This window comes from Coregonus lavaretus (genome assembly GCF_964263955.1).
Source record: "Coregonus lavaretus genome assembly, chromosome: 21".
NCBI lineage: Eukaryota > Metazoa > Chordata > Actinopteri > Salmoniformes > Salmonidae > Coregonus > Coregonus lavaretus.
The window spans coordinates 17,439,976-17,467,964 of record NC_140008.1 but is presented as its reverse complement, the minus strand read 5'-3'; the positions used below and the strand labels follow the sequence as shown (position 1 = coordinate 17,467,964).

At 43.5% G+C, this 27,989-nt stretch overlaps 1 protein-coding gene across 4 annotated transcripts in view; it reads right to left on the bottom strand.

The window, feature by feature from the left end:
• Nucleotides 1-25,891, bottom strand: part of LOC311149306 (SHC-transforming protein 2-like) — a 34,590-nt gene extending 8,699 nt beyond the window's left edge. For 3 of the 4 annotated variants that reach the window (XM_084186441.1, XM_084186442.1, XM_084186443.1), the window contains exons 1-4: nucleotides 20,599-21,414; nucleotides 11,946-12,016; nucleotides 2,473-2,533; nucleotides 2,272-2,391 (exon numbers count right to left, since the gene is read on the bottom strand). In XM_084186441.1, the coding sequence (XP_084042567.1) occupies nucleotides 2,272-2,391; nucleotides 2,473-2,533; nucleotides 11,946-12,016; nucleotides 20,599-21,327 (981 nt within the window). In that variant the 5' untranslated portion in view covers nucleotides 21,328-21,414. Of the gene's footprint in view, nucleotides 1-2,271; nucleotides 2,392-2,472; nucleotides 2,534-11,945; nucleotides 12,017-20,598; nucleotides 21,415-25,722 lie in introns of those variants that run through there. The other variant, XM_084186444.1, reaches the window with a different exon arrangement.
• Nucleotides 25,892-27,989: the final 2,098 nt, after the last annotated feature.

The window sequence follows — 27,989 nt, the reverse complement described above, 5'->3', positions numbered from 1 at the left end:
TGCGGAGGAGCGGGGTGACATGAGAGAACTTGGGAAGGTCGAACACCAGACGGGCTGCGGCGTTCTGGATAAGTTGTAGGGGTTTAATGGCACAGGCAGGGAGCCCAGCCAACAGCGAGTTGCAGTAATCCAGACGGGAGATGACAAGTGCCTGGATTAGGACCTGTGCCGCTTTCTGTGTAAGGTAGGGTCGTACTCTGCGAATGTTGTAGAGCATGAACCTGCAGGATCGGGTCACCGCTTTGATGTTATTCAATGAAATCCGAGCAATAGTTGTAGACCATGTCATAAATCATGGCATGACAATGACTGAGGCGGCTACAATGATACAACCAAACCTCAGAAGGTAAACCGTGGCCTCAATAATCAGAACTTTCCGCAATGAGAACCGGTAAGTCGTCAGCATGCACTAAACATTATGCTACTCTCAACTGTCAAATGACTGCATACCAATGTGTATCACAGAGTAGGTGATGTGACCAAGTGTCTTCTTATTGTAATGTTCCCTGTAGAATTGAGAGTAGGCCAAATAGGGGAGGCAGATGCAAAATTCTGACTGACCAACAAGAGCAGGCCGTGGTCGATTTGGTTCGGGCCAGAAATGATATTCGCCTTACAGAAATTCGCCAGCATATCTTGGACAATGAAGACATGTTTAACAATGTGGAATCCATAAGTTTGCTGACTATTGCACGCATGCTGAAAAGGCACCAGGTGTCTTTAAAACAACTATACCGTGTGCCTTTTGAAAGAAATGCAGACAGAGTGAAGCAAATGAGGACTGAGTATGTTCAGGTATGTTCAGTTTCAAGATGGCTGTTGTAATAAAATTCCCTAATAATTCTACATTGTACAGTAATCAGTAAATCTCTTTCCAAAATGTATTTTTATAGGGTGATGGAGCTGGATGCTGATGACAACCATCACAAATTCATATATTTGGATGAGGCAGGCTTTAACCTGGCCAAGACAAGGAGGAGAGGTCGGAATTTCATTGGCCAGCGGGCAACCATCCAAGTACCTGGACAACGTGGGGCCAACATTACCATGTCTACGGCTATATCAGAAGATGGTGTGGTGGGACGCAGACCTCGTATTGGATCATATAATGCAGCTCTCCTTGTAACCTTCCTTGATGAGCTCGATCAGGTCTGTAGAGCTGATGGCGTGACCTATGTCATTGTGTGGGATAATGTCAGGTTCCACCATGCTCATATGGTGCAAGCATGGCTTCAGGCCCATGCACAATTTACCACCCTGTATTTACCCCCATACTCTCCTTTCCTTAACCCGATTGAGGAATTTTTCTCCACATGGAGATGGAAGGTTTATGATAGGCGCCCTCATGAACAAGTCACTCTTCTCCAGGCCATGAATGACGCATGCAATGACATCACGGCAGACCAGTGTCAGGCCTGGATTCGCCATGCCCGAAAGTGTTTTCCAAGATGTTTGGCTAATGAAAACATCCATTGTGATGTAGATGAGAACCTGTGGCCAAATCCACAAGACAGAGTTTATGAAAATGTAGAAGTACAGTAATCACTCCTATGTTTTGCTTTTTACAGTACAAGCAAGCAAGTTGAGGAACACTGCATTTGATGTTTTACAGTACTGTATTGTTTTTCATCAATATATTTCAGATTTTGTTCAATGATTCCACTGTGTCTGTAGTATTCTCTCTACTACTGCAGTACTTTTACAGGGATGTATTTACATGTAGTACCATAATGAAACATGTATCACCTATTTTGTACTACAATATTTAATGATTGTACGAACAATGACACAGTGAACTATCGGTTGCTTGTGTGTGGGTGATCTAAATTAACGTTTCATTGGTATTTCACAATACATTAGTTTTTTGAACCAATGATTGTGCAAGTGCAAGATTTCTTTAAAGATATGAATGCACAATGCAATGTTTTGAACATTGGACAGCCTGTGTTACAAGTGATGACCGTTTTGTGTCTAGAGTTTTGAAAAATGATGTCAAGGTTCTGAAATGAGTGCCAAAGTGATTGTAAAAAACTGTGAGATGATTGTGTGTATTTTGTTGTTTTTCCATCTCAAATTGGTAGTTTTCACTTTTAATTTATTAAGTTCTTGATCAGAGTCTTGTTAAAAAGTCCATGAGTAAAGTAGGCGCACGGACGCTCACCATTCCCATGACGTTGTTTCAATATGGCGACTGCCATACCCAACTGATGGCCCTGAGTGTGATATCCTGTGCTATGTTCTGTGGTTAGTTGAAGAGAGTGGATCCCTAACCTGTCGTGTGGTGGGGATGAGCAGGCTGAGCCCCTCTATAGAGATGTTGACAGCGATGCTCATACCAGCGAAGCGCAGGTTACTCTTCCCCATGATGGACTGCAGGGCCTTGTTAATGTTCTACAGGACAGGAGCACAGAGCCTGGGTTAGCATCACACACACACATTTAACTAGTGTTGCATCAACAGATTTTCGCCCACCTTCTTCCTCCAGGCCCCCTTACCCCCAGGCACAGCTTCACACAGTCTGTTGATGGCCTCCCTGGGTGGGTGGAGAGGGAAAGAGGAGAGGTGGAGGGGTCACAATGACAACACACTAAGAAGAGACAGTTACCCTCATACTGAATCCCAAATCTCCCCCTTAACCATACCCTTTAAAAACTCTAGATCTGAGCATCATAGTAATATTTCCATCTTGCCATGTTGATAAGCTAGAAGAGCATCTTGCCATGTTGGATACACCTAGCCAATCCACTCAGATCTACTAAAGTGCCTAGAGGATAGGGGCCAGGGGTCAATTTGGAATTCAGCATGAAGCAGCTACATGGGAAAAGGTTAAAGTCTAACTGTACTCCATCATCATCAACCTATAGACAGCCTATGGGTGAAGTGGTTACGTAAGCTATAGAGAAAGCACGTATTTGTATTTATTATGGATCCCCATTAGCTGGTGCCAAGGCAGCAGCTACTCTTCCTGGGGTCCAGCAAAATTAAGGCAGTTATACATTTTAAAAACATTACAATACATTCATAACAGATTTCACAACATATTAAGTGTGTGCCCTCAGGCCTCTACTCCACTACCACATATCTATAACACAAAATCCATGTGTACATGTGTGTATAGTGCGTATGTGTCACCCCTTCCTCCGAGGCTGCCTCCCCTCCTTGTTCGGGCAGGCTTCGGCGTTCGTTGTCACCGGCTTACTAACCACTGACGCTCCATATATCATCATTCCATTTGTCTTGTTTTGTTAATTACACACACCTGGTTCTTATCCCCTCATTAGTCCATCTATACGTGTTCCCTCTGCCCCCCTTGTCCTTGTGGGTGATTGTTTATTCGTGAGAGTAGTGTAGCTCGGTGGAGATATTGCCGGGGTAGATATTTCCCCTGTGCCTGTTATTGTTGGAGCTACCGTTACCTTGTATTGCCAGGGTAGATTTTCCCCTGTGCCTGTTTCGTGTGTCGCTATCCAGCGCTATTTGTGTACGACGGAATAAACTCTGCATTCGGTGATTACCCTCCTGCGCCTGACTCCTTCTATCACACTCATCATAGTATGTTATCGTTTGTATGCATGTGTCTATGTTTGTGTTGCTTCACAGTCCCCGCTGTTCCATAAGATGTATTTTTATCTGTTTTTTAAATATAATTTTAATGCTTGCTTGAGTTACTTGATGTGGAATAGAGTTCTATGTAGTCATGGCTCTATATAGTACTGTGCGCCTCCCATAGTCTGTTCTGGACTTGGGGACTGTGAAGAGACCTCTGGTGGCATGTGTTGTGGGGTATGCATGGGTGTCCGAGCTGTGTGCCAGTAGTTCAAACAGACAGCTCGGTGCATTCAACATGTCAATACCTCTCACAAATACAAGTAGTGATGAAGTCAATCTCTCCTACACTTTGAGCCAGGAGACATTGACATGCATATTATTAACGTTAGCTCTCTGTGTACATCCAAGGGCCAGCTGTGCTGCCCTGTTCTGAGCCAATTGCGATTTTCCTAAGTCCCTCTTTGGGGCACCTGACCACACGACTGAACAGTAGTCCAGGTGCGACAAAACTAGGGCTTGTAGGACCTGCCTTGTTGATAGTGCTGTTAAGAATGCAGAGCAGCGCTTTATTACAGACTGACTTCTCCCCATCCTAGCTACTGTTGTATCAATATGTTTTGACAATGACAGTTTACAATCCAGGGTTACTCCAAGCAATTTAGTCTCCTCAACTTGCTCAATTTCCACATTATTCATTACAAGATTTAGTTGAGGTTTAGGGTTTAGTGAATGATTTGTCCCAAATACAATGCTTTTAGTTTTTGAAATATTTAGGGCTAACTTATTCCTTGCCACACATTCTGAAACTAACTGCAGCTCTTTGTTAAGTGTTGCTGTCATTTCAGTCACTGTGGTAGCTGACGTGTATAGTGTTGAGTCATCCGCATACATAGACACACTGGCTTTACTCAAAGCCAGTGGCAGGTCGTTAGTAAAGATTGAAAAAAGTAAGGGGCCCAGACAGCTGCCCTGGGGGATTCCTGATTCTACCTGGATTTTGTTGGAGAGGCTTCCATTAAAGAACACCCTCTGTGTTCTGTTAGACAGGTAACTCTTTATCCACAATATAGCAGGGGGTGTAAAGCCATAACACATAAGTTTTTCCAGCAACAGACTATGATCGATAATGTCAAAAGCCGCACTGAAGTCTAACAAAACAGCCCCCACAATCTTTTTATCATTCAGTCATTTGTGTAATTTCTAAAGTGGAAGTTGGGTGAGTTATATATGAGTGCTTCAGTGAAAGGTAAGTGAGGGAGGCCCGGCTCTCTCGCTTTCCCAGATGTTTAGTTAATTTCATTCCGATCTCCTTTGCATTATTGTAGCCTTTTCTGTAGCCTGTCAACTATGTGTCTGTCTATCCCTGTTCACTCCTCTCTGCACAGGCCATACAAACGCTTCACACCGCGTGGCTGCTGCCACTCTAATCTGGTGGTCCCTGCGCGCACAACCCACATGGAGTTCCAGGTCTCCGGCAGCCTCTGGAACTGCCATTCTGCGGCCAACAAGGCAGAGTTCATCTCAGCCTATGCTACCCTCCAGTCCCTCGACTTCTTGGCGCCGATGGAAACATGGATTACCACAGAAAACACTGCTACTCCTACTGCTCTTTCCTTGTCTGATCATGTGTTCTCGCATACCCCGAGAGCATCTGGTCAGCGCGGCGGTGGCACAGGAATCCTCATCTCTCCCAAGTGGACATTCTCTCTTTTCCCCCTGACCCATCTGTCTATCTCCTCATTTGAATTCCATGCTGTCACAGTCACTAGCCCATTCAAGCTTAACATCCTTATCATTTATCGCCCTCCAGGTTCCCTTGGAGAGTTCATCAATGAGCTTGACACCTTGATAAGTTCCTTTCCTGAGGATGGCTCACCCCTCACAGTTCTGGGTGACTTTAACCTCCCTACGTCTGCCTTTGACTCATTTCTCTCTGCCTCCTTCTTTCCACTCCTTTCCTCATTTGACCTCACCCTCTCACTGCCCCCCCCCCACAAGGCAGGCAATAAACTTGACCTCATCTTTACTAGATGCTGTTCTTCTACTAATCTCACTGCAACTCCCCTCCAAGTCTCCGACCACTACTTTGTATCCTTTTCTCTCTCGCTCTCCTTCAACACTACTCACTCTGTCCCTACTCAGATGGTAATATGCCGTCGCAACCTTCGCTCTCTCTCTCCCACTACTCTCTGCTCTTCCATCCTATAATCTCTTCCCTTTGCTAAATCCTTCTCCCTCCAATCTCCTGATTCTGCCTCCTCAACCCTCCTCTCCTCCCTTTCTGCATCTTTTGACTCTCTATGTCCCCTATCCTCCCAGCCGGCTCGGTCCTCCCCTCCTGCTCCGTGGCTTGACGACTCATATCGAGCTCACAGAACAGGGCTCTGGGCAGCCGAGCGGAAATGGAGGAAAACTAGACTCCCTGCGGACCTGTCATCCTTTCACTCCCTCCTCTCTACATTTTCTTCCTCTGTTTCTGCTGCAAAAGCCACTTTCTACCACTCTAAATTTCATTTCATTTTCAATTTCATTTTGAAAAGAAGGTTGACGACATCCGATCCTCATTTATTAAGTCAAATGACACCGCTGGTCCTGCTCACACTTCCCTACCCTATGCTTTGACTTCTTTCTCCCCTCTCTCTCCAGATGAAATCTTGCGACTTGTGATGGCCGGCCGCCCAACAACCTGCCCGCTTGACCCTATCCCCTCCTCTCTTCCCCAGACCATTTCCGGAGACCTTCTCCCTTACCTCACCTCGCTCATCAACTCATCCTTGACCACTGGCTATGTCCCTTCCGTCTTCAAGAGAGCGAGAGTTGCACCCCTCCTCAAAAAACCTACACTCGATCCCTCCAATGTTAACAACTACAGACCAGTATCCCTTCTTTCTTTTCTCTCCAAAACTCTTGAGCGTGCCTTCTCTAGACAACTCTCCTGCTATTTCTCTCAGAATGACCTTCTTGATCCAAACCAGTCAGGTTTCAAGACTGGTCATTCAACTGAGACTGCTCTTCTCTGTGTCACGGAGGCTCTCCGCACTGCTAAAGCTAACTCTCTCTCCTCTGCTCTTATCCTTCTAGACCTATCTGCTGCCTTTGATACTGTGAACCATCAGATCCTCCTCTCCACCCTCTCTGAGTTGGGCATTTCCGGCGCTGCTCACTCTTGGATTGCGTCCTACCTGACAGGTCGCTCCTACCAGGTGGCGTGGCGAGAATCTGTCTCCGCACCACGTGTTCTCACCACTGGTTTCCCCCAGGGCTCAGTTCTAGGCCCTCTCCTATTCTCTCTATGCACCAAGTCACTTGTCTCTGTCATATCCTCACATGGTTTCTCCTATCATTGCTACGCAGACGACACACAATTCATTTTCTCCTTTCCCCCTTCTGATAACCAGGTGGCGAATCACATCTCTGCATGTCTGGCAGACATATCAGTGTGGATGTCGGATCACCACCTCAAGCTGAACCTCGGCAAGACGGAGCTGCTCTTCCTCCCGGGGAAGGACTGTCCACTCCATGATCTCGCCATCACGGTTGACAACTCCATTGTGTCCTCCTCACAGAATACAAAGTACCTTGGCGTGACCCTGGACAACACCCTGTCGTTCTCCGCTAACATCAAAGCGGTGACCCGATCCTGCTGGTTCATGCTCTACAACATTCGCAGAGTACGACCCTACCTTACACAGAAAGCAGCACAGGTCCTAATCCAGGCACTTGTCATCTCCTGTCTGGATTACTGCAACTCGCTGTTGGCTGGGCTCCCTGCCTGTGCCATTAAACCCCTACAACTTATCCAGAATGCTGCAGCCCATCTGGTGTTCAACCTTCCCAAGTTCTCTCATGTCACCCCGCTCCTCCACACACTCCACTGGCTTCCAGTTGAAGCTTGCATCTACTACAAAACCATGGTGCTTGCTTACGGAGCTGTGAGGGGAACAGCACCTCCTTACCTTCAGGCTCTGATCAGACCCTACACCCAAACGAGGGCACTACGTTCATCCATCTCTGGCCTGCTAGCCCCCCTACCTCTACGGAAGCACAGTTCCCGCTCATCCCAGTCAAGCTCCCTCACGACGCCAGGACAGCGGAGTCACTGACTACCTTCCGGAGACACTTGAAACCCTACCTCTTTAAGGAATACCTGGAATAGTATAAAAGCAATCCTTCTACCCCCCCCTCCCCCTCCCCCCATAAAAAGAAATATATATATATATATTGGGTGGTTGTCCCACTAGCTATCATAAATTGAATGCACCAATTTGTAAGTCGCTCTGGATAAGAGCGTCTGCTAAATGACTTAAATGTAAATGTAAGTGCTGTGCTTGTTGAATGTCCTTCCCTATAAGCGTGCTGAAAATCTGTTGTCAATTTGTTTACTGTAAAATAGCATTTTATCTGGTCAAACATAATTTTTTCCAAAAGTTTACTAAGGTTTGGTAACAGCCTGATTGGTCGGCTATTTGAGCCAGTTAAGGGGGCTTTACTATTCTTAGGTACTATTCTTTACTATTCTCAGTGGCCTCAGCCTCAGGTCAGAGGTCAGGGGTCACTAATCCATCTCAGTTCAAAGGTCACGGCAAGGTCCCTCAGAACAAAGCAGGACAGAAGATGTCTAATCTCAGTTTACACAAGGCTAACAGGAGGAACACTTAATATTCATATCATATTCAGCTGAGTTCAAATAAACAAATTCTTCCCAGTAAATCCTGTTTGGGTAAGGAACAAAAACATCTCAGCATGATTGATGTCTTGGTCTGAGGATTTATGGGCTCATCAGGCTCTATTCAATGTGCATTCACTTTCCTCTCCATTTATTCTCCTGATTCAGAAGCAATGGGAGAGCCATGCCACATTTTGTGGTGTACTACTGCAGTATATTCTATGCCATTAGGCTGCTCTAACTGTGAGTGTGGGCAGCCTTGGGGACTAATGAGTGATGATGTCTGATGATGTTGTCCCCCTGTGTGGTGGCAGAGATAGCCGGAACACAGGCTCTGTCAGGGGACAGATGGGACAGGTGGTGGCTGCCAGCTAGAGTCAAGGACCCGGCCCCTATCAAGTGGCTCGTAAATATTTAAAAAGCAGCAGCGTCCATCTCCAGTAAAGGACTTCTAAGACAGTTTTGAAAAACAGCATTTGCATGTGACTCAACTCGAGGCCTGGAAGAATAGCAGTGCATGGACACTGGCCGTGAGTATTTTGGCGTGTTTGTCTGCAGTCTCTGTCCTGGCCAAGTACAGTCCCATTGTAGCATATTGGTCCTCTGTAGCTCAATTGGTAGAGCATGGCGCTTGTAACGCCAGGGTAGTGGGTTCGATCCCCGGGAGCACACATGACTGTAAGTCGCTTTGGATAAAAGCGTCTGCTAAATGGCATATTATTATTATTATTATTCTCCCTTGTTGTTGTACTCTGTCTCCCACAGACAGGCAGACAGACAGACAGCCAGACAGACAGGCAGGCAGGCAGACAGGGTAGAGTCCATGTGGACCACTGCAGCTCAGCTCTCCACAGTCATTAGAGAGCATCATCAATAATAGATCTCTCCATCACTCCATCTCTGCCTCTCCCCCAGCATTTAAGCCCTGTGTGTGTGCGGGCTCAGATTACTGACAATCGATCATGGAGGAGAGAAATATAGGGAGGGACTACACTGCTCCAACTCAGGCAAGGAGCCCCGCCTGGCCACCTTCATAGCACCAGCATCACACGTGTACGCGCACACAGACACACACACACACACAAACACACAATGTGTGAGTGCACACAGTCACACACACAGCAAAAGCTCACATGTGCCATTTACTGTACATACATACAGTGGGGAAAAAAAGTATTTAGTCAGCCACCAATTGTGCAAGTTCTCCCACTTAAAAAGATGAGAGAGGCCTGTAATTTTCATCATAGGTACACGTCAACTATGACAGACAAAAGGAGGAAAAAAAATCCAGAAAATCACATTGTAGGATTTTTAATGAATTTATTTGCAAATTATGGTGGAAAATAAGTATTTGGTCAATAACAAAAGTTTCTCAATACTTTGTTATATACCCTTTGTTGGCAATGACACAGGTCAAACGTTTTCTGTAAGTCTTCACAAGGTTTTCACACACTGTTGCTGGTATTTTGGCCCATTCCTCCATGCAGATCTCCTCTAGAGCAGTGATGTTTTGGGGCTGTCGCTGGGCAACACAGACTTTCAACTCTCTCCAAAGATTTTCTATGGGGTTGAGATCTGGAGACTGGCTAGGCCACTCCGGACCTTGAAATGCTTCTTACGAAGCCACTCCTTCGTTGCCCGGGCGGTGTGTTTGGGATCATTGTCATGCTGAAAGACCCAGCCACGTTTCATCTTCAATGCCCTTGCTGATGGAAGGAGGTTTTCACTCAAAATCTCACGATACATGGCCCCATTCATTCTTTCCTTTACACGGATCAGTCGTCCTGGTCCCTTTGCAGAAAAACAGCCCCAAAGCATGATCTTTCCACCCCCATGCTTCACAGTAGGTATGGTGTTCTTTGGATGCAACTCAGCATTCTTTGTCCTCCAAACACGACGAGTTGAGTTTTTACCAAAAAGTTATATTTTGGTTTCATCTGACCATATGACATTCTCCCAATCCTCTTCTGGATCATCCAAATGCACTCTAGCAAACTTCAGACGGGCCTGGACATGTACTGGCTTAAGCAGGGGGACACGTCTGCCACTGCAGGATTTGAGTCCCTGGCGGCGTAGTGTGTTACTGATGGTAGGCTTTGTTACTTTGGTCCCAGCTCTCTGCAGGTCATTCACTAGGTCCCCCTGTGTGGTTCTGGGATTTTTGCTCACCATTCTTGTGATCATTTTGACCCCACGGGGTGAGATCTTGCGTGGAGCCCCAGATCGAGGGAGATTATCAGTGGTCTTGTATGTCTTCCATTTCCTAATAATTGCTCCCACAGTTGATTTCTTCAAACCAAGCTGCTTACCTATTGCAGATTCAGTCTTCCCAGCCTGGTGCAGGTCTACAATTTTGTTTCTGGTGTCCTTTGACAGCTCTTTGGTCTTGGCCACAGCGGAGTTTGGAGTGTGACTGTTTGAGGTTGTGGACATGTGTCTTTTATACTGATAACAAGTTCAAACAGGTGCCATTAATACAGGTAACGAGTGGAGGACAGAGGAGCCTCTTAAAGAAGAAGTTACAGGTCTGTGAGAGACAGAAATCTTGCTTGTTTGTAGGTGACCAAATACTTATTTTCCACCATAATTTGCAAATAAATTCATAAAAAATCCTACAATGTGATTTTCTGGATTTTTTTTTCTCAATTTGTCTGTCATAGTTGACGTGTACCTATGATGAAAATTACAGGCCTCTCTCATCTTTTTAAGTGGGAGAACTTGCACAATTGGTGGCTGACTAAATACTTTTTTTCCCCACTGTAAATGGCTCAGTCATAATGGGGTTTACACAACACACAGTATTTACATTTTACATTTTAGTCATTTAGTAGACGCTCTTATCCAGAGCGACTTACAGTTAGTGAGTGCATACATTTTCATACTGGCCCCCCATGGGAAGCGAACCCACAACCCTGGCGTTGCAAGCACCATGCTCTACCAACTGAGCTACAGGGGACTATTCTGGGCCTTCTGCAGGAACTGTTTCCCTCTAAAATCAAATCAAATCACTTTTTAGTTTTATTTTATTTTTTTACATTTTTTAGTCATTTAGCAGACGCTCTATTTGTCACATTCACGTGTTTAGCAGATGTTATTGCAGGTGTAGCGAAATGCTTGTGCTTCTAGCTCCGACAGTGCAGTAACATCTAACAAGTAATATCTAACAATTTCACAACTTATACCCAATACACACAAATCTAAGTAAGGAATGGAATTAAGAATATATACATATATGGACGAGCAATGACAGAGTGGCATGGACTAAGATACAGTAGAATATTATAGAATACAGTCTATACATATGGGATGAGTAGTGCAAGATATATAAACATTATTAAAGTGACTAGTGTTCCATTTCTTAAAGTGGCCAGTGATTTCAATAGGAAGCAGCCTCTAATGTGCTAGTGATGGCTATTTAACAGTCTGATGGCCTTGAGATAGGAGCTGTTTTTCAGTCTCACGGTCCCAGCTTTGATGCACCTGTACTGACCTCGCCTTCTGGATGATAGCAGGGTGAACAGGCAGTGGCTCGGGTGGTTGATGTCCTTGATCATCTTTTTGGCCTTCCTGTGACATCGGGTGCTGTATCATTACAGGGGAAAGCAGGGCTGGCCTGCCTGTGAATCTCTACCTGATTTGGTATCACTGTGACTCGTGTGTACCTTCTCCCTCTGCTCAGATCGGGTTCTACTGACTCATCACTAGCAGGACAGACTCAACCCTCGCTTACCTCGTCACCTGGGTCCGAGTGTTGAAGTCCAGCGATCGCATCGACTTCAACACCTCAATGCAGCCCATGTACTGCAAAGACAGAAAAACAACATACTTCATTACATGACAGATTTCCAACCAGATTTATTCTTCTATAGATTCCTTTTCTCAATCCAATAAGAGGGTCGTTAATACATACAGTACTTTACAAGACAGGAACTATCCTAACTAGTCATTTTCACTGATACATGGCACTACGGCAATGGGTCACACACAGTGTGGCATGTATTTCCAGAATGGTTACTGTACTGTTTACACACATTACTGTACTGTATTACTAATATTTATACCATAGTACTAATACCCCACATTGTAACATAGTCACTATGACTGAGGCCCAGTCATTTGCAGGCAGTGTTAGTGACGGGGTAATGGCCAGGTTAAGGTGGTAATAATGGCTCCATGAGTAGATTAGGGAGCTGCAGCCTCAGAGGCCCCAAAGGAGCACTGTGTGTGTGTGTGTGTGTGTGTGTGTTTTGTGTGTGTGTGAGTGAGTGTGTGTGTGTCACAGGGGACCAGGGAAAGTGCTCTGGGAGAGGTAACTCCATCACCAGGGCTCCACTGGAGTCTGTTATTAGTCACACTGAAACTCCTATCTACTACACCAAATATACTATTATACAACATACGTATGCTACGTATACTAGGACATGAAATGGCTATATTACTGCACCATATCAGCATTGGAGTAATATAAACATCATAGGTCTAAGCCAAATTAAATTATGTTTAAATAGGCCACATCTCCTTTAAAATCCTCTTCTGTCTATGCGTCATGCCCGGAGACCCAACGGTACACAGCACATAGAAAAGGACACATTTTGTCATTTGTATTTCATTTGTTTTTGATTAGCAATTGAAATTCATGGGTGTTTAGGTGTGACAGAGACAGAGACAGAGTGGATACTGGACTGTGGCTAATCTTTATTTTCTAATGAAAAACATGTCTATGTGGGACAACCACACCCACGCAAAACCAAACACTAATATAGACAACAGATAAATCAGCTGAGTGAACCTACACACACACACAGACACACACACACACACACTTCTCACTGATTGACTGATACACCTACGCAGACACATTTGCCTTCCTGTGCTGCTTTTAAAGAGCACACCAAGTTGACTGTGTTTCCACTATACAGTATCAACCTGCTGCATGTACACTGAGTGTACAAAACATTATGAACACCTGCTCTTTCCATGACATAAACTGACCAGGTGAGTCCAGGTGAAAGCTATGATCCCTTATTGATGTCACCTGTTAACTCCACTTCAATCAGTGTAGATGAAGGGGAGGAGACAGGTTAAAGAAGGGCTTTTAAGCCTTGAGACATGGATTGTGTATGTGTGCCATTCAGAGGGTGAATGGGCAAAACAAAATATTTAAGTGCCTTTGAACGGGGTATGGTAGTAGGTGCCAGGCGCACCGGTTTGTGTCAAGAACTGCAACGCTGCTGGGTTTTTCATGCTCAACAGTTTACTGTGTGTATCAAAAATAGTCCACCACCCAAAGGACATCCAGCCAACTTGACACAACTGTGGGAAGCATTGGAGTCAACGTGGGCCAGCATCCCTGTGGAACACTTTTGACACCTTGTAGAGTCCATGCCCCGACGAATTGAGGCAACCCAATATTAGGAAGAATGTTCTTAATGATTTGTACATTCAGTGTATAGGGTAGGTATACTATAGGGTAGTCCCCTTCACTTTCAAAGGTGTAGGAGCTTAGCCAACCTCTATGTTTCATGTCTATGCATCCTCATTTGCCTCAAGCGCAATCAATGTCTTGTTACTGTGTAGTTTGTCTGGATCTGTTGTTGTGGCTGGCTGCTGCCAGAGACAGGGAGAGAAATAATCAGGCTAACTCCTCTGCCTGAGAGCTAAACAAGCACCCTAACCAGATTAGGAGACAGGGGAAGTCTTCCATCAGTCAGACAGTCTCCCCCTCTCCCTTTCCCTCTCCTTCTTTCTATCTTCCTCTCAATGCCTTCATTGTCACTCTCTCCTGGATGACACACTGTCCTTTCGAGCTCTCTACTCTACTTCCGCCCCCCGACATAATCTCTAATACTCCCTTCCTGAAACCAGTGACGCAGCATTTCCAAGAAACATTCCAGAGAAATGCAAAAAATTGGTCCTTCTTCTTGGCCAGCTCTCTTCCTCTGAAAGACACGCCATCTTCGCTGTTGCCTTGCCTTGAAGGAAGTCACTGTCAACAAAGGGTATCTATCATATTACTGGGGCAAATCTGGCCCCACTATCAAAGAACATCCTGTTCAAGTCTCCAGCCAAAGTTTATTATCTAATATCTATGCTGCTGATGCTCGGCGTTCTAGATAGATGCAGGAAGATACTGGCTGGGGGCTCATGTTGCTAGGTGGAAAAAGTATACTGTACTGTTGCTACCTTACAGTCCAACCAAGGAACAAATCTTTTTTATTTTCACTGAATAACTCTCTTAGTATTTCTCATGTTGCAGTTTCCAGGCCAGGGTGCATGGATGGCAGCTGTGTGGGTTTGGTTTCAGGATGCCTGCATTGCTGTGGAAGTGGCAGATGCAGGGCCACCATACCACAGCTTCTGCCTCAGCTTGCCTGGCTGGTTGGCTGGCTGCGGGGACAGAGAGGAAGTGCCTGGGAGGAAACGTGGACAAGGGTGTCTGTCTGCCTGTCTGTCTGTGTCTCCCTCCAGCAGAGCAGAGAGAAGAAGACATGTGGCATGCATCCCACTGCTAGCTTGCCTCTGAAGCTAAGCAGGGTTGATCCTGGTCGGTCCCTGGATCCGAGACCAGATGCTGCTGGAAGTGGTGTTGGAGGGCAAGTAGGAGGCAATCTTTCCTCTGATCTAAAAAAAAATATCCCAATGCCCCAGGGCAGTGAATGGGGACATTTTAAGAATGTGAAATGTCAGAATAATAGTAGAGAGAATGATTTATTTCATTTTTACATTTTCATTTTAGTAATTTAGCAGACGCTCTTATCCAGAGCGACTTACAGTTAGCGAGTGCATACATTTTCATACTGGCCCCCCGTGGGAAACGAACCCACAACCCTGGCGTTGCAAGCGCCATGCTCTACCAACTGAGCTACCAACTGTGCTAAAAGCACAGCTTGTATTTCTTTCATCACATTCTCAGTGGGTCAGAAGTTTACATACACTCAAATAGTATTTTGTAGCATTGCCTTTAAATTGTTTAACTTGGGTCAAACGTTTCGGGTAGCCTTCCACAAGCTTCCCACAATAAGTTGGGTGAATTTTGGCCCATTCCTCTTGACAGAGCTGGTGTAACTGAGTCAGGTTTGTAGGCCTCCTTGCTCGCACACACCTTTTCAGTTCTGCCCACAAACTTTACATAGGCTTGAGGTCAGGGCTTTGTGATGGCCACTCCAATACCTTGACTTTGCTGTCTTTAAGCCATTTTGCCACAACTTTGGAAGTATGCTTGGGGTCATTGTCAATTTGGAAGACCCATTTGCGACCAAGCTTTATCTTCCTGACTGATGTCTTGAGATGTTGCTTCAATATATCCACATAATTTTCCTTCCTCATGATGCCATCTATTTTGTGAAGTGCACCAGTCCCTCCTGCAGCAAAGCACCCCCACAGCATGATGCTGCCACCCCCGTGCTTCATGGTTGGGATGGTGTTCTTTGGCTTGCAAGCTACCCCCTTTTTCCTCCAAACATAACGATGGTCATTATGGCCAAACAGTTCTATTTATGTTTCATTAGACCAGAGGACATTTCTCCAAAAAGTACGATCTTTGTCCCCATGTGCAGTTGCAAACCGTAGTCTGGCTTTTTTATGGCGGTTTTGGAGCACTGAGTTTGAAGGTAGGCCTTGAAATACATCCACAGGTACACCTCCAATTGACTAAAATGATGTCAATTAGCCTATCAGAAGCTTCTAAAGCCATGACATCATTTTCTGGAATTTTCCAAGCTGTTTAAAGGCACAGTCAACTTAGTGTATGTAAACTTCTGACCCACTGGAATTGTGATACAGTGAATTATAAGTGAAATAATCTGTCTGTAAAGAATTGTTGGAAAGATTACTTGTGTCATGCACAAAGTAAATGTCCTAACCGACTTGCCAAAACTATAGTTTGTTAACAAGAAATTTGTGGAGTGGTTGAAAAACAAGTTTTAATGACTCCAACCTAAGTGTATGTAAACTTCCGACTTCAACTGTACAGTACCAGTCAAAGGTTTGGACACACCTACACATTCAAGGGTTCTTTATTTTTTACTATTTTCTACATTGTAGAATAATAGTGAAGACATCAAAACTATGAAATAACACATTTGGAATCATGTAGTAACCAAAAAAGTGTTAAACAAATCAAAATATATTTTAGATTTTAGATTCTTCAAATAGCCACCCTTTGCCTTGATGACAGCTTTGCACACTCTTGGCATTCTCTCAACCAGCTTCACCTGGAATGCTTTTCCAACAGCCATGCTGGTTAAGTGTGCCTTGAATTATAAATCACAGACAGTGTCACCAGCAAAGCACCCCCACACCATAACACCTCCTCCTCCATCAGTGGCGGTTTTACACGGAGGCCGGGGGAGGCCCGTGCCTCCCTGGAAATTTCCCTGGCCACCCCTGTGGCCCCCCCGTGCTGACCAAATAAAAAATTATGAATTTATAACTATTTTACACGCGAGCGCCAAAAGCGGAACTAATGCAACGCTCTACACGGCAACGTTCTACACGGGTAAATTAGAGTGGCGCACCCGAAGGTCGAAGGTAAGCAAAACGATTTAATATCATAAGTGACTTGTTGTTCTTGCACATAGCCTACATGTTCCTTTTGTTCCTCACACATAAATCAAATCAAGTTTTTAAATGTCTGGTCTCGATTTGTTTAGAAATGTAATCATATCTAAGCAAACTCATCGAAGCAGAAGCAAATATCCAAATGTTAGTAGGCTATCCTTGCTAGGTCTACACAATGTTGTGATGTTAACCACGTAACTTCATCCGTCTTGGCTGTTGCATCGCGATAACAAATACATTTTTAGTAAAGTAATCAACAGGTTATCTGCCTGTGTTAAGTAGGGAGGGATGGTTAGGTAACAAAATGTAATGAATGCCCCTACGTTTTTTCTTCTTCTAATAGTTATCATGAAACGAGGAAGGGACATAAAGTCATTTTTTGCCCCAGCAAACAAAAAAGTTAGATAGAGTTTATTATTTTATTCTTTTGAATTATCTCTGCCAAACATCTATGTACTACAAATCTTCAAGCTCCACAGATGTTTTATGGCATCCACTAAACCTCTTTAGATATTTGTAAATTATACAGTGTGATACCTTTCAACGAAAGTTTATTTTATTTTTTACCAACTATGATTTTTCCTTTTGAAAACAAGCAAAGCAAGAAAAAAAAAGAAACAAAATCACTCCAATCATTGCACACTTGTGTCGTTCAGACTTTGCAGGTCCAGCTTTGACATGATGATCTAACTAACACTAATATTGTAACTAATATTGTAACTGAAATATGTATGATCCTATGATGAGCGATTGCTTACTTCCCTTTCACTCTTAAAAAATTACTGAAAAAAAATGTGTATAAAAAGGTATATGTAGTATATGTTTGTTTAGTGAGCATTCATGCTGTCATTTTTTCCTAATGTGAACTATGGTGGAAATGTGCTGTCCTAAATGGACTTGCCCATATATGTTGTAAAGCCTTTTTTTGTACACCTGCTCATCAACTGACAGTGAAGTACACAAAGACACAGACACACACACACACACACACACACCTGTAATATTCTTGTTTTCATGTTGTTGCTGATATCCATCAGTGTTGTTCATATTGCTACATTGTGTTGACATGATTGTTGCTTTTAAACGAATGTTAACTTAATGTTTATTGTCTGCATCCTATTGGACTACTGGATGTTAATGTGTAACACGTTTCCCTGTTTATGTGCTTTAGCAATACTGTATGTCAATATGGTCATGCTAGTAAAGCCTCTTTGAATTGAATTTCTTTTCTGATTTGGTTTATTTTACCTAAATGGATACAGGGTAGTGTGTTTTGTTTATAAATCACTCAGAAAGTTTTCTTTCTTAAAACAAAATGTGGAATCAACTGTCCACAGTAGTGGGGCTTCCATAAATAGGAAATGGCACATTGTTGTACCCTTTGTTGTATCCTGGAGTTTTGTTCACATTGAATATGAACCCTGTATTTGTACCCTGTACTTTTTATTTTATTTTTATTTTTTTATTTTTTCATTTTTATGGCACTATCTCTCTTGCATCTGCACTCTTGTACAAAATACGTGTTATAATAAATGTCATATGATTTTAAAGTAAAATAAAGTTTATAATCTTTGAATATCATGTGTTGCCAGTTTTTTTTATGCGTGCCCCCCTGATTAAACACTGGCCCCTCCTTGGCCCCCCTAGTAAAATGTGTCTAGAACCGCCACTGTCCTCCATGCTTTACGGTGGGAACTACACATGCGGAGATCATCCGTTCACTCACACCGCGTCTCACAAAGACACGGCGGTTTGAACCAAAAATCTCCAATCATAGCGCTTGATGGTTTTTGCGACTGCATTTGAGGAAACTTTCAAAGTTCTTGAAATGTTCCATATTGATTGACCTTCATGTCTTAAAGTAATGATGGACTGTTGTTTCTCTTTGCTTATTTGAGCTGTTCTTGCCATAATATGGACTTGGTCTTTTACCAAATAGGGCTATCTTCTGTATTCCACCCCTACCTTGTCACAACACAACTGATTGGCTCAAACTCATGAAGCTGGTTGAGAAAACGCCAAGAGTGTGCAAAGCTGTCATCAAGGCAAAGGGTGGCTATTTGAAGAATCTCAAATATAAAATATATTTTGATTTGTTTAACACTTTTTTGGTTACTAGATGATTCCATATGTGTTATTTTATAGTTTTGATGTCTTCACTACTATTCTACAATGTAGAAAATAGTAAAAATAAAGAAAAACCCTTGAATGAGTAGGTGTTCTAAAACTTTTGACCGGTAGTGTATATATATATATATATATATATATATATATATATATATATATATACAGCCATCTTATCTGCCTGGCTGGCTGCAGGGGCCATTTAACTATTATTATAATGGATTAGGCTACAGCAAACTTCTAATGAAAACTGGTGCAGGGCGTAACTGTAATGAAATATTTCCAATAATGCTCTTTGGTATTTTTTCTCCTTGTAGCATGCTTAGCTGCGGACTATGTTAGGCATGGCGGAGTCAGAGGCGTTAATGTGAGGAAAGCATGATTAGGGCTGAGGGGAACCCCTGGCTGAGTGTTCTCTCTCTGCTGTCTGCTACTACTGCTCCTCAGTGTCAATGCAGATGGACTAGCATACCCTGCTATGTCACACTAGTTCTTCCCCAGCACATGTGATACAAATGACTGTGATGAAATGTAATTGAATATAGGAATGAATGGTGCTTGTGTGTAATGTAATTACAAAGCGTGCTTGGGCCTATACTGGGCTAATAAAGAGCCATGTCGTTTTATTGAGGCTGAGGGGAGTAGAGGAGGGGGAGATCATTGACATTGACGTCAAACAGTCGGCCTCAGATGTAACCCTTTGTGAGCCAAAATCACCAGCTTAGACTAGGAAATGCTTTTTTGCTTCTTTGTTGGGAGATCAGGATAAGCTTTTTTATCAACAATACTATCATTTGTTTTCTCAGGTGTAGTTTAACCCAATGTGTGATAACACGTAACATATCCACTACACTACATCAGGATTTGTAACAAGGTAATAACCATTGTCACTGATTGTATGTATGTCTGTCTGAAGTTATATGACATCCAATCCTTCACTTAGGCGCAAACAATCAGGCTAATCACAAAACATGCCCCTCCCTCCCTCCCTCCCTCCCACACACACACACACACACACACACACACACACTTCATTGAAACTCGAGATGGACCTCATTAAATTATTATGCTTTGTTATGCACATTCTATTAATATAGATACTGACTCACTCCACGTATCACTCATTCACCACATGCAATATTTGATGTTCAGTTTACGATTCCATTCTGTTTATTTCACTCAACTGACACCCACCCACCCGAAAGCCTGAAGGCTGACGCAGTCTCCCCAGCCCACTGCATCACACCACATAAAGCAGAGAGAGCCATCTAACACCTCAGCCTCGACACATCGGCTGCATAACACACTGCCCAGCATTTTAATATCACATTGTATCCAAGAGACACCCTTAGGGTGGTTTATCATCTTAACATTCTGATATTGTTTCCAAGGAATGAGACGTCCCAAATGTCAACTGCAAACAGGATATCTTTCTGACAGTGTTGTCTTATTAAAGCTTTACTCCGAAGGGATTTAAATTATTCACTATTCTACAGGGTTGTTTGTAAACAACATAACAGAAACTCTGGGTGGAAAGCATCAACAAGCTGTCAAATTATCCCTGACAGATACAGTATTTACATGCACGGAAGACGACCCTTAAAAGAATGCAAGGCAGAAATGCTTTAATGTATGCAGAACGAAAACAACATGCAGGTAATGCACAGAGCTGTAGAGGGACTGCATGCATGGTGACTCACCCTGACAATGTAGGAGGCCCCAGGGCCTGTGATATTCTTGTCTGGGTGCAGCCAGCCCTGGGAGGGCTTGTGCATGAAGCTGCCCTTCTGGTTGAAGTCCTCCCCTCCTAGCCACATGCCCTCCACCCTGGTCCTGCGGTTCATCCCTGTCCTGAAGCCGTTGTGGCCCCCGGGGCTCCCTGTGCCCTCTGCAGCCCCTGCTCCGTGGCCCCCTGGACTGGCTGAGCGCGCTGCAGATCTCTGCCTGCTGATGGCCTGTAGGGAACAGGGGGTGACACACACAGGGTCACAGGAGTTCAAAACAGCGGCCAGACTGGCCACGGGACCACTGGGGGCAGAAGGGCCACTGGGGCCGTGCGAGCCCTGTGATGAGGGGGCTGCAGTCTTGCCGGACTCCTTGCTTGAGCTGGAGCTGGAGTTGGAGGGGCTCCTGCTCAGCAGAGAGTTGGAGAACTTCCACTGAGGCATCCTGGGGATGAGCATGCAGAAAGTGGTGGTGGCGTCCTGCTCCCCGTCCAGGCAGGGGGAGTTGGCCAGGGCCGGGGCTGCGGAGGAGGACCGGGGGATGGACTCCAGAGGAGGCAGGGGGGGCAGAGGCAGGCTGGGGGCGGAGGAGATGACCACCGGAGTGGCCACCACTTTGCCACTGATGGCTAAGCTCTGCATCAGGTCGTCAGAGGAGGTCACAGAGGCGTTGCGAAAGCGGCCATACTTTGGCTTAAGTAGCATGCCCGGAGGAGCAGCCTGAAGCAGAGGCTGAGAGGGGCTGACAGAGGATGAGGGGAAGGGGAAAGGGGGAAGGGGAAAGGTGCAATGGAAGAGAGGGAAAAAATCTGCAAAATCTTCTGGAAAGAGCTGTATCCCCTGACAGTGTTGAGTGAGTGCTGTCCAGTGCTCTCACACTCACACACGCTCTCTCTCTCTCCTGCCTCTGCATCTGAGCTTCTCCCTTGCTCTGGCTCGCTTGCACGCTCCCCCACTCTCTCTCTCTCTGGGTGATGTCATTGTGTTATTGTTCGTCTATTAGCCCTACCCAGCTGCTCTCAGACAGCATTAGCTAACACATATCTGCCTAAGCGTCCCTCCTAGCGCACACACACACACATGCATGCGCGCGCACACACACACACACACACACAATCAGTATCTACATGCAGAGCACAGACACTAACATTATAATGTCCCCGCATGTGGGAATGACAGAAAGATAGAGCTTTTTCCTATCATAAGACATACTGTAGACAATGGCTGCAAAAGCAAAACATACATGCATGCAATTTTTAACAAAGACCATCAATTAATGATTTGGTGAAAAGAGTCAATAATAATATTTTAGCCACATTTACATCAATATTTCACATTTATGGGACTGAATTGTGCTGCCGGTATAATTAGACAAAGCAGCTGTGACTTTGACAAAATGCAATGAATTATCAGTGGTTGTAAACATGTACAAAAGGGAGAAAAGCCCACTATACCTGAAGTCCTATCTCAAATCAAATCAAAATGTAATTTTATTTGTCACATGCTTTGTGAACAACAAGTGTAGACTAACAGTGAAATGCTTACTTACGGGTCCTTTTTCAACAATGCAGAGTTAAAGATAAAAATTAAAAATAAAATAGAAATAGTAACACATAATAAATACATAGTAAACGAATAACAATAACGAGTAAAAATAACATGTCTATATAGAGGGAGTACCAGTATCGAGTTGATGTGCAGAAGTACGAGGTAATTGAGGTAGCTATGTACATATAGGTAGGGGTAAAGTGACTAGGCAACAGGATAGACAATAGACTGAGCTGTAGCAGCAGCGTATGTGGTGAGTGTGAAAGTGTGTGGCGTCAGTATGCATGTGTGCACATGTTGTGTGTGTGTGTGTGTGTGTGTGTGTGTTGGGGTGTCAGTGTAATAAATATGTGTGAGTGTGTGGGTAGAGTTAGTTATCTCTCTGCTCTCTACACTTCTGGTTCCATAGTGGGATGATGATGACTGAGAGCCTGAACTTGACTGAGCATCATAAACTCTTTGACAATCTTTTCTTGTTTTGAATGACGTGATAGACAGTCACACGCCAAGGTGAACTCATTCATTATCATTGTGTAATACTGGGTGCTGTGACGTTAGACAACCCCATTTCCCTTTGGTGTTGACCTCGATGTCCCCAGTATCGTGTCCACGTGTTGCCTTGAAACTGTCATAGTCAACAAATAACAGGAAGTACTCTTCTCCATTGTGTGGTTGGTATGTGTTCTGTGTGTAGGTGTTTACCCCCTTATGTTAAGGTTGTTAATCCATAACAACTAAAGGCTACAATAATTCAGAAAGTGGTTAATGCACTGCACCTAAAGGTCAATAATAAGGAACAAGCAATAATGAAAGCGCACAAGTCAACAATAGCTGAGAAGACGTGAAAACATTAAGGTACAGAAATTCACTTTTTCTAACTAGCTAAAATTGCAATGGATCAATCAATTTCATTTTGTTATTAAATATGTAAACAACTCATTCAGATTGACTATATGAGTTGTGATGGGGAAATGTTGCCACAGCAGTCATGTGACTCGTCCAAATGGTATAGTATAACATCCAATGTGCAAATGCACACATATTGATTCCATGTCCTAAAAACAGGCTAAATCTAACAAAGCTAGCATTGCAGCAATACTCAGAATTACTCCCAGCCCGTCGCATCTGTGTGACCTCTCTCTCCCCATGTCTCCCACTTCCCCACCCCTCTCCCAAGAGCTATCCGCCATCTCCTAAAGGAGCCTGCTGGAGGAGACCAGACCTTTTAGCTCCAAACTCTAGTCCCCTCATATTCTCTCACTTTCAGGTTACCATGGGAGGGGGAGAGTCATCTATAAAAAACCCTGACAAAGTGGGTTAAGCAGGGATTTGTTCTGCTCACCTTTCAGGGAAAAATCTTTGGTCACGGCAGAAAAACATGTTTAGTCACACAGCAGATAATCAAACCCAAGGTCATATTATCAGACACACAGGAAGTGGACTTAGGATATTAATAGAGTGAAGTACAATAATTTAAATCTGAAACCATTTTACTCTGGAACACACAGCACTCCTCAGCTCAAATGATAGATGAGAAAGCCACTTGGCCTAATCTAAACTGTCCAAAATAATGGATGAGAGACACATGAAGAAGCAAATAATCTTGTTTAACTGATAAAGATAAGTATAAAGTCATTTTAATAATGATGTATGTAAAAACTGTAGAATTAACCCATTACAGTCTAAGCCCTGTCTACGCTGAGGGGGGGGGGGGGGTTCTACTAAGCTGTATGGAATTGTTTTAAGAAGGTCATATCAAGGATCATTTTGCTATTTGATTTTGAATTTTAAGACCCTTTGAAGTATCAAAAAAATATTGAACAATTATTTGATGAAAATGTTTATTTGGCCTTACTGCTATTAGCACATACAAACGCATTGAATAACAGATTCACTACATGGAACAACAGATAGTCCCCCCCAAAAGAAATTCTAAAGGAAGTTTGTTCTTAAGTGTCTGTCCTATATCTGAGAGATATAAGAAAGATCAGGAAACATTTGTTATTTTTTTTGCACATGTATTTAATCCCATATTTTGGCACTTAACTGTCTCCATATATACCTCAATAAATATTTTCAACTGGTACCGGGCACCTTCAGAATAGTCTGTGGGCATCCTAGAGCACAACAACTGACATGTACGTGTTCGTGAGAGTCACATATTAGTGTGTAGCCCAAACTGTTCGGACGCTACAGACAGAAGTTGGCAGTTCGGCTGTACCGATTTCAGAGTACCAAGACACTTGTGGGGGTCATAGAGCAAAACAGAGAACCCCATCGTGTTCGTGAGAGTCTCATCTTTCCATAGAGGGGTCATGATAGTTGTAGGCCAAACCGTTCCGACGCTACAGACGATTTTATGAGACCGATTTTCGGGATGTCTCATGGTCTGATAAACACAGCTCTAGCTCTGACACCTTTCACTGCAGATGCAGAAGTGCGACATCGGCAGATGTGGTGGATTGAGACGCATCCAATGCAAAAAAACAGATATCTCTAGCTTAAACTGACAGAATTTTATGGGGATTTTTTTATAATGCTAATTAGATTTCCACAGGGGCGCGGACATCGACTCTAGGGGGTTTAACAGGCTTTTTCAATTATAATTATAATGGCCAACAGACTCACAACACACTGTGCACCTAATGTATTCATGCAATTATTCCACAGTGATCTACACTACAGCACACAAACAACAGCTAACGGTTTAAGGTTAGGCTTTGTATCCAATCGTGATAGGAGAGCATGCCCTTACAAAAAAAACACAAGAATTTCATGTGATCACGTGAAGTGTTCCAAAAACACGTTTTCATGTGATTACATGTGATCTTATGTGAAGTTAATGTGATCACGTGATAACATGAAACTACACATGTGAAAACATGTGAAGTGTTACAAAAACACTTGTTTTCGCACGTGAAATTTTACATGAACTCATTTCCACGTGAAGTCAAGTGTTATTTCTGTAAGGGTGTTAACATGGATGACCAAATAATTAACTGAATTACCCATAATCTAAGTGGAGGGTAATCAACCAACTAAAGCATGCCACCCACTCATTAAGGCAGAGCATAACTCCATGGCTAGCTCCTCATACTGTAATACCCTGTAAAAACAAGGTCAACAACCCAGACTTTGAGATTAAATACACAAATGTTGTTTTTCCCCACAATATATAACCTCAGTCAGCAGTAGTTCATCAGAGGGCATCGTTTTGTTACTGCTGATGACATGGAGAAATAGTTCAAAATAGTTCAAATCTGACAATAATTGAAAAAGCAACACAGGGAACATTTGATTACAACGCAAAAGGTCACATACAAATGTCAAGAAATAGCTTGGTTAATTTGCAAAGCAGGACAAGGCCAGCTTTTTGCGGCGGTGGAAGTTGAAAAGTTGCAGTGTATCATAAAATTGCTTGTGGTGGCAAAAGTTACAAATGCACGAGATTTGAAGTGTGCGTGGGCTGAGAGATTTTTAAAAGAGCAAACAAATACAATATACTGTACTTGCTGTAAACATAAGTCCTTCTGAGGGAAGCAATAGACTCACCTATATCACAGACTCTTGGAGAGCGGAGTGTAGATGCCCTGATTTGAAACAGTAACCCTGCCAACTAAAGCAATAAGGAAGGAGTACGCGAGAGCGCATACCAGCTTTGTGAGAATAAGACCCTTCTGCAAGTCATAGACCGAATGAACAAACTTGCAACAAGCTACAGTTACCACAAGTCTTATACACACACACCACCTCCTTAACAACCAATCACATCACTTGCTTGTTTGTGGCATAGGAGAATTGAGAAGTTACTGATAAACCAGATGTCATCAATATGTAGGATGTGACTGATATAGAGAGTAGCCTCAGACCATACTGTACAGTATCAGAGGTAATGCATACTAACTAGGCCTACTACTACTTTGAGTGGGAGGATAGTGAAAACAGGCTCCACAATATATAGCCAGAATAATTTTAATCTATCAAAAAAGTAAGCAGCATTTCAGACCAGACAGGCTTATTTATAGAAATGTAGGCTATTGCATATTGACCAGAAACCAGTCATCTGAGAGAATAAAAAAGTGCATGTAGACTTTTTAATACACACACTAGACACGGTGAAAAACCTTTGCGCTACAATTCAAGGAGCTAATGTTCTCCTGGTTTTCACTGTGCCATGCCACTGCAATTAGCAGGGGAATAAGTCAAGCTGTGCATGCACTATGTCTCATTAGCAACCAGTACAGAGCCCAGAGATGTGATTACAACTAGCAAAAACACACTCTCTGGGAATGCTGTTTCTATGTAACTAATTTCACAAGGAAACTATCACACATGGGGCCCGTGGAAACAACTGGAAGTCACAAATCAATCGATGTAAACGATTTACAGAGGTTTAAAACAGTTGTTACATTACAGGCCCGAGGGGGTGTGGTATATGGCCAATATATCACGGCTAAGGGCTGTTCTTACGCACGACGCAACACGGAGTTCCTGGATACAGCCCTTAGCCGTGGTATATTGGCAATATACCACAAACACACAAGGTGCCTTGTTGCTATTATAAACTGGTTACCAACGTAATTTGAGCAGTAAAACTAAATGTTTTATCAGCATTCAGGGCTCGAAACCAGTTTATAATTATAAATAAGACAATGTATGTGCATGTACACTATCTAAAGTTAATATTATTGCATAGGTGATGGAGTGCAGAAGTAAAATTACAGTAGAATATTTGTTTATCCAGCACTCTCTCTCTCTAACTCTCAAATGTCACAGGAACAATGTGGTAAGAACAACAAACATTTGACATTTAACAGTGTTATTTAGCAACTCAAAACACACTGTTGACTTTATGAAGAGTGTGACTGATGTTATCAGTGGAAAAACTAGGATTCCTTACATAATCAATGTAGAAATTCCTTACAGTGCTCCTGGACATTTTCTCTCAGCCCTGTCTAACTCACAAACTCTGGGACACCTTTTCACTTTGCAGAGAGCAGAGGTGCTGGGGGATGGGCTTTCCATTGTTTACAGACATCCAACTTTCACACCTCTGCTTCTGGCAAACTCCGTTGCTAGGGGCAACTCTCTCCTGACCTGTGTCATGTGACCTGGTCAGCCAATCAGGCGAACCCCCAGCACAATCTCTGAACTAAGGCTGGGCGATATATCGAACTAATTTGATTAATTCGAAATAATGTTTTTGCACGATATTCCAAATGGCTGTATCGCAGAATCAAGTTATTTTTGTATTTTTCATTTTTATTAACATTTATGTCCGCTTGTTCTCATATTGTATTTTTGGTCTCGTCTCGTTCGCTCCTTCTGTGCTGTGCACTTTACCATTTACACCAGAGATCTGTATATAATGAAGAGATGCTAATGTCTCCGCCCTAACAATGGGAGTCGTTGTCCCAAATGTGGAAAGGCAGGCGAGAAGCTTAGTTTCAAAATAAGCGAATCGAAACGCATTTGGGCTTATTTTGGACAGATTTAGGCGAGAGTGAAACCTCTCGCTTCGCCTCTTTCTCCAAAACCCCTCCGCCTACCACTCACAACAACAAAGATTAGAGATCACTTCTTCCTCTCTGACAAACAGTGTCAACTCGCTATTTGCATTTGAGGTTTGGTCCAACAGAATCGGTGATATGGACACCGGAAAGATTATTTTACTGTAATAGAGGATGTTAACCTTTCGAACCATACCCTGTTTATGTTTCAACTCCTCAAATTTCGAGCAGAGCAGACACTAAAACGGATGTACCAATGAACATTCATTCTGGAAAATGAATGCTCAGTTTGTTGCGATTGCATTACGG